Below are 8,027 nucleotides of genomic sequence, written 5' to 3' on the forward strand. Positions count from 1 at the left end.
GATTATTACAGAGAATTTACACCCATAAAGAGAGAAATGAGTGCATGCTGTGTCCGTATCCTATCCTCAATAAGCCTTTTATCCTCATCAGCCACAACCCAAGGCCTTCTGTCACATTCCATTGAATGCTATTTTTTTTTTAATTTTTATTTTAACATGCCATGCCAACCAAACAGCAAAAGCGTTAGTTGAAAATGGATGCATCGGGATGCTCACTGTTCAGATGGAGTACATGTGATCGGATTTGAATAGGATTCGACCGGGTTCCAATCTCTCTCTCTCTCTCTCTCTCTCTCTCTCTCTCTATATATATATATATATAAAAAAAAAAAAATATATATATATATATATATATATGTATATGTATGTATGTATGTACATGTCCATATATGTATATATGCATATGCATGTATATATGTATACATGTATATTGGAATTTTTGCCGTGGAACGTGAATTTTATATCTAACTTCAACCTAGGGGCTATTTGGACGTCCCTTTATGAAAAATAAAGATAGCAAGCAGGCAGCTTTGCTTGGACTTAGGGATTCTTCCGCCAAGGCATGATGATAACGTTTGTAAGAGTCTTGGGGATTAAACCTTGTATGATGATCGTTAATGGGACTAGGTTGCCCCATTACAGCACTGCGTTTTTTTGTTATATATATTCATAAATCAAATCTAAATAAGTTAAAAATACTAAGTAGAAGTCTGAATTAAAATCAATTAACTTGCCAATAGATGACCAATCCATTGGCATCCCAAGTTTGATTCTAGCAACCTAAAGACGTTCGTTAATTAAACACCATTTGGATCAAAATCTCAATCTACGGTCAGTGGAAGCCCCCAACCTTAGTGGGACCCGCCCACATTGCGGATCCCACAGGTCGAGCCACAGTTCATCACTCCCCAACCGTCCAACCAGTGGAGCCTCTTTTATCATCCATCGGACGGTTCAGATTTCATCTGGGCTCAAACCGATAGAGACGATCACAGCAAAGTCGTTCTCGTGTGGTGGACTAACACAGTACACTCTTCCGGAAGACGAAGGGAGACCCACGGAGGGGCCTCGACGCTTCTCGTCCATCGTAGTCGGTCGCTGCCCTTGAATGTCCCTCGATCTCATCGAATCCGTCTCAGTTTTTAGATTGATTCCTGAGCTACTTGAATCCGAGGTAAGTTTCAAATTCCGTAAAGTTCGAAAAATTCTCATTTTTGGGCGAATCTGATAAATTCCACACCGTCTTTTTGCTGGTTTTTGATGTTTCGGGATTGAGAAAATTTAGAGACAGCTGTTAGATTTATCTCTAAGTGATTTGATTTTGTTGTTCTCTTTTGTAATTCGTTTTTTCCTGAAGGACTTGATTCCTTATTTTTTGTGGACATTTCATTTGGGTTTAGGGGAGATTAGGGATGTTTCAGTTGAGTTTTCGGGAATCCGTGGGATTTTTTTTTTTTTTTTGGGGGTTTGTTCTAGGTTTATTATCGGTTAGGCTTTCTATATTTGGGGGGAAATGGGCGTAGGTGAAGGGTGAGAGAGTGAGACTTGATCTGGATTTTGCTCGTGTGCTATTGAAGTTATGAAATCTTGTTCAGGCTTTCATTTGATCATCAATAAGCGCCAGTCTTTCCAAACTTGGTTGGATGATTATTATTGCAACATTTAGATCAGATCGGATGATATTCTGGGTCTTGTTAATGATCGTCGTCTTTTGTTTTTCCATCGCCAATGTTATAAGTCTTCTTCGTATCAGTATAATTTCTGTGAATTCTCCTCGTTACTTTTCCATCTTCTGTTGAGTAATCTACTTACCTTCCATTATTAAGGTATCAAACTTATTGATTAACGTTCCTCAGAAAAGGCCAGATTGGTTGCTAGAGATTTTTTTTTGATCTTATTCTTCTAGTTTTTTGTCTATCACTTTCCCTCGCAGCTTAATTTTGTGATTTCAAAGTCTCGGATCTGTTTTTTGTCTACCATCTTTCTTTTCATCTACTTGTTGAAAATGCTGGCTATTGGTTTATGATCTTTAACTTGATTTAGAACTTCACATGTTGTCCTGTTTTTATTTCCAAGAATTCCTTATCTCTGAATTCATCAATGATGCATAGGCATACCAAACTTCTGCACAAGTTCTTCATTGAAGCCATTTCTCCTACAATTTATTCCATATCTTACTAGAAGTACCTTTCTTTTCTTGTAGCTGTGAATATCTGTTGATGATGGATTGTATATAGAACTCAAGACCATGATTTTGGGGCAAGTCCTTGGTCACATGATCTAAGAAGTTTGGAGCTTCATTGTGTCTCAGTGTTCCTGTCCAGTGGTTCCTTTAAATGAAGTCATTTATAAAATTAGTCAGTCTAATAGGATGAGAAATGATGGAATCATTAGATTGAGAGAGTGACTTCTAACCTAAATGAGAAATGGAGAAAAGAGATCTTGCATCTTCTGCATGTTATGCTGTGTTGGGTTCAATAAATGTTGAGGCTTGACGTATCTTTAAGGACCACCAATGTTGTCTACTGTCGGACTTTGTTCGGCTTTATGGTTCTTGAAGGTTAATGATAGTCTTCATGGTTAAGAAAGAAAGTCACAAGTTGTGAAAAATTCCAGAATGGTCTTATTTTATCCTTCAATGTCTATTTCTGTTCTTGTTTATTGGTTGACTGCTACTATTTCATGATGTTAAATTGTCAATCTGAATAAAGTTAATACATGTGAATTTATATTACTAGGTGCTAAGTTCATTTAAATTAGTCTAGTATTCGTGGTTATTACTTAATTGCCATATCTTGTATTGTGATGTCGAGTACAAGATTTTGTGTTTCTAATTTTGCATGACTTGTGATCAAACTAAGCCGGTGTATCTAATCGACATATATTAAGAGTGATTGTGCATTGCTGCCATGCTTCAATTGATTTCTGAGAAATTGATTTTGAATGTAGGTGCAATAACATTCATGAGTTGTATACAATGAGGATTGTCTCCACATTTAGGGCCTATTTGGATGCCTGGGCCCAAAATCCCATAAGAATCATGGGTTTGGGCCAATATAACCATCTAAATGAAGCCTAGTGCAGCTTATCTTTATACATACTCAGAAAATCAAAGTAGTGGGCTGGCCTGAATCCCATAGGGAGAAAAAAAGACCTGCTAAGATCTCTTTTTTTTCTCCCTGTTGGATTAGCAGGTCTTTTTTTTTTCTCCGTATAGGATTTGGGCTGGCCCACTGCAATAGTTTTCTGTGTATTTATGAAAACAGCCCTAGCCCAGCCTAATTTATGTGGTTGCAAATGCCCAAACCCACGATTCCTATGGGATTTTGGGTCCAATCATCCAAATAGGCCCTTAGTTGGTAGTGCTTTGCAGGAACTCCAGACCATCAATTAGACATGCATGAGAACTTGAGAGTTGAACACATCACACTTAGACCAACCTTGATAAGATGTCTTCGGAGCTCCAAAATATCATTTTGACATTCATGAAAAATTAAATGCGCCATGCTTAGGCCAACCATGAAGAATTTCTTTTATCCATGCTGAATAGCCGCACAAGTGATGGTTCTTTGTCATCAGGTCTGTAATTCAAAGATTTGCTGATATAGTTGAACCTACCATGCTTGATTACTTATAAAGATGCTTTCTATTATTTGCCATGAACTTCGTGTTCCATTAATGCTGGATGTCTGGTCCTTGCATCTTCAATGATTGTCCAACTTTTCAGTTCTGCATTGTTTTGTATATTTCTTACTTGATGACATGCAGTGCTTGTTATCCTTTTTTCCCCCTGAAAATTACTTCCTTTCAGATTTTTGTATATCTGCATATGTAGGAAGCTTAAATGTCTTACGAAGACAAGGCAATGGCCATTACAAGTCTTCCACCAAAGGTTATATCTCCAGAATCATCGAACTCCAGTGGGCCATTATCCACTTCTAACAAGGAACAACCTGAAGTGCCTAACCAGCAAACTGTGGCATTGCATGCTCCTGTGGCTATCCTTTGGGACATCGAGAACTGTCCAGTTCCAAGTGATGTTCGCCCTGAAGATGTTGCAGGCAACATTCGAATGGCATTACGGGTGCATCCTGTCATTGAAGGAGCTGTAACCATGTTCTCTGCTTATGGGGATTTCAATGCCTTTCCTCGGAGGCTGAGAGAGGGTTGCCAGAGAACAGGCGTTAAGCTCGTAGATGTTCCAAATGGTAGAAAAGATGCTGCTGACAAGGCTATCTTAGTCGACATGTTTCTGTTTGCTCTGGATAACCGACCACCCTCTTCAATTATGTTAATATCAGGTGATGTGGACTTTGCACCAGCCTTGCATATACTTGGTCAACGTGGGTACACTATCATCCTTGTTATCCCTTCTGGAGTGGGTGTTTCCTCTGCTTTAAGCAATGCAGGAAGGTTTGTTTGGGACTGGCCCAGCATAGCCCATGGTGAAGGTTTTGTTCCTCCAAAAAGTTTTATTCCCTCTGGGCCTGATCTTGCAGCTATCTCATGAGCTGTAGTATGGGAGACAATGCTTACTGTCAGAATGAAGAAGAAGCGATTGTTTATAGAGGAATTTCTCAAAGCGAATACACCACCCGAGGAAACATCAATCAGTTATATTGCTACAACTCTTCTCATGTTTCTAGAGAACATTCTAGAACTTCTCATTCCTTGTCAGATTACAGTAGCAATAATTTAATAGCTGGGCCTTATTTAACTTCCTCAAGGTCGCAAAGTCTACCATCTGGTCTAAGTGAAGGTCTGGTATGGGATCAGAATAGTAGAGAAGATCAGGCATGGTGGGTTCGTCCAGGAGATATTCAGGGTTTGAAGGGTCAGCTAGTCAGGCTGCTTGAGATGTCTGGTGGAAGTTTGCCGCTTGTACGTGTTCCGCCAGAGTATCTTAAGATCTTTGGACGGCCACTCTACATGGCAGAGTATGGAGTGTATAAGCTGGTGCACCTCATTAAGAAAATGACTGATGCTTTGGTTGTGGTTGGGAAGGGACAGAAGAAACTGCTCTGCCTTCGTAACTCAGCCGACAGGAATTTGAAGAAGTGTCTGAGTACACCAATCATTTTGAGGAAGGATAAAAAGGGAAAAGGAGTTCTGGAAGAAAATGTGGATGTTGGTGTATGTACTCATTTGGGTAGCTCCTCTGATGAGTTCTCGGATGATGAGAGGAATGCCGAGACTGTTTTAGGTGCAGCATGTGACTTTGATTACCATCTGGAGAGTTTCAGACAGGAGGTTCAAGAGCTTCTTGTTTGTTACTCCTGTCCTGTTCCCCTCGGTAATTTTGAGGCTCTGTATGAACAGCGGTACAAAAAAGCTCTTGACTACCAGAGTTTCAGAGTGGATGGGCTGGAGGAACTGATTGAGAAGGTGAGAGATGTTGTGGAATTGTGTGAAGATCAGGGGAGCAAAAGGAAGTTCCTTGTATCCAGCTGTGTGAGTGGATAAGGCCAGTTCTAGCAATGCTCACTATGATGTTCCCCAAGATATGATAAAGCATGCTTTTCTGAAGTCTTACAGGTTGGGAAGTTTTTGCTTTCTCTTACCTTTTAAGCTGTTTTCTTGTTATGCATCCAGCACTGAGATGACACTGATTTTTTGAAGTGTCTGTAAATTACATATGATAGTGCAGGAAGATGTATTCATGCATTCATGCCTGTGCTGCATGATCTGTCAGTAATTAATGTTGGTAGATTGCAAAGCCAATGCTATACACAAGTTTCCTGTTCCCTGTTGCCCCTTGCGCCTTTTTCCCGTGTTGGTTCAGCTGAATTTTTTTTTGGTGATATGGGGTACGGAGGCATGCTGACATGGCTTTACAATGGAGGCTTCAACTATAAGTTCTATAAGATTTATATTGTATGTACCTACTATCACTAGATGCTGCTCTATCAAGATTGTCCAAGGTTGCAGGGCATCAAACTCTAGAGATTAAAACCATACAGCCGAAGGCTGGTAGTGTTATATGGTTGTGGTCTATGGTATGTTGGAACTGCTGATGATAATGAAGCTCCAAAGGCATCCTCAAACTGTGAAAAATGTCCTGCTGTTTGTGGATGACTCACGAGATGCTGAAAATATCTAGTACAGAATGACAAGGTGGTGAAAGTAAAATTGGACTCTGTGGCTTATTCTTCATGGAGCATGATGTGTTTGGTTACAGATCTGAGTGCAAAAGAAGATGAAACTATTTTGCATCATGGACAGAAACATGATGTCGTCACCGTCCTTAGGATGCATCAATGAGTTCATGTGAACAAATGCATACAACTCCTAGCCTTTGTCAACAAAGTTGTGAGCATTAGACAACTGATTTAGAGGTTATGGTGTTGGAAGGCATTTATATGAAGATGTCTTCATTTGCTTGCTAGAACTGCCCTTGTGCTTGATTTAGGGTTCTTAGCTCTTAATGATTTATGGATTTTGTCAAATTGTAGAGTCAAACTTGTGCCAGGTCTTTGTTCATATATGGTTCTTGCAATCTACCTTGACAAACGAACATTTTTACTTTAAAATTTGCGCTGTCTTTTCCTCACTTAAACTACTTGTATCCATTTCTATGTTGTTCAATTTGACTACCAAATTTTAACTCAAAAGGGTAATGTTTAAACATTTTTTTGATTCTCAAAGCAACTAAAAAACTGGTAGCATTCATTTGATCCACTCTACATGATGAGCACAGGGCTTAATCAAATGCTAAAGAAACCTGCTTTATATTTCACTAGATTTACACATACTTATCAGTCATAAATGAATACTGGATAATTAATTTGTAGCATGGTTAAAGCAATTTCATTATGTACTGAAATCAGGGATATTAGAAACTTTTATCTCTAGGTGGAGAGACCTCTTTGCCATCATAGCAGTATTTATGCAGTTGATGTCTCTAAATCTATTGCTTGTGCTAGGCTGTCAAAACTATTAAGTACACGATTATCTTTTTCATTTTTGGTGAAGCTGTAGGTTCATTTTTGGTGCCATAAAATTTCGAGGCCAGAAAAATACTTGAACAATTTGATGATATCTTGAGGCATGTTGTTGCTAAAATGTCTTTAAGGGTAAGTGAATTCTTAAATTGATAAATTTTGTTGGGTTGACGTTTCTTATTGGAGATGGGAGACAAAATGTCAAGAGCTTCTTCCCTGCAACATTGTTCCTTTTTCTAAATTTATATTTTAATGTTTAGACCAAAAAGTAATATTTTAATGCAAATCTAGTGAAGGATGGTGTTAGGCAAAGGAATCCTTCCATTACCTGGATTAATTGAGATTAAAAACTTGATGAATTTGCTTGTTTTGTATCTTTGTTTATCACACATCTTCTGCCCTCTGTATGCATGGAGCCTCTGGGTACTGCTTTGCAGGTTGAAAGAAATTAGGAAACCAAGAAGGTAGGGTTCCCTTTGTTTTTAATTGGTCATCCAACTAATGTTGGCAGTTCTTCTCTTACCTTGTAGTGGTGAAACTAATTAACAAAACATTGGTTCCAAGTTGACAATCAACCATAAAAGATTGTTAGCTCTTTCTGATCATTATTACATTAAGGGTGTGTTTGATTGGAGAGAGTGTGGGTCTGAAATCGAAATCAAAATGGATGATTCCTATTCAGCCATTTGGCTGGAAGAGTCACATTTTGATTCTGATTCCGAGATGGAATGAAATGGGAATAGCTCAATCTATATATAATACAATCCCTACTCTCCTTTATGGATTCAAATTTTTATTTCAATTCCGATTCTGATTTCGGTCACGAACCAAGTGCTTCGGAGAATTTGGCCATTCCGATTTCGATTTTAAGCCATTCTAATTTTCATTCTGATTCCGATCGTGAACCAAACACTCTCTGAATGTTTTATGTCATATTTTGACTTTGGCTGACCTTGCATATAGACATAATGATTTGCTGCTAAATTACTTTATGGTTGACCTTAATGATAACCTCAAGAACAAATGAAGTAAATGTAACCAAATCCAGATATTGGAGATGAATACATCAAGGGCAATGATTCAGGA

At 38.6% G+C, this 8,027-nt stretch overlaps 1 protein-coding gene across 1 annotated transcript; it reads left to right on the plus strand.

The window, feature by feature from the left end:
* Positions 1–1,017: 1,017 nt before the first annotated feature.
* Positions 1,018–5,744, plus strand: LOC105055988 (uncharacterized). Its single transcript, XM_010938038.3, is given in 3 exon segments — positions 1,018–1,174; positions 3,836–4,493; positions 4,496–5,744. Coding segments are annotated over 2 exon segments (1,617 nt in total). The 5' UTR covers positions 1,018–1,174; positions 3,836–3,844; the 3' UTR covers positions 5,464–5,744.
* The last annotated feature ends 2,283 nt before the right edge of the window (positions 5,745–8,027 follow it).

This window comes from Elaeis guineensis, chromosome 13 (assembly GCF_000442705.2).
Source record: "Elaeis guineensis isolate ETL-2024a chromosome 13, EG11, whole genome shotgun sequence".
NCBI lineage: Eukaryota > Viridiplantae > Streptophyta > Magnoliopsida > Arecales > Arecaceae > Elaeis > Elaeis guineensis.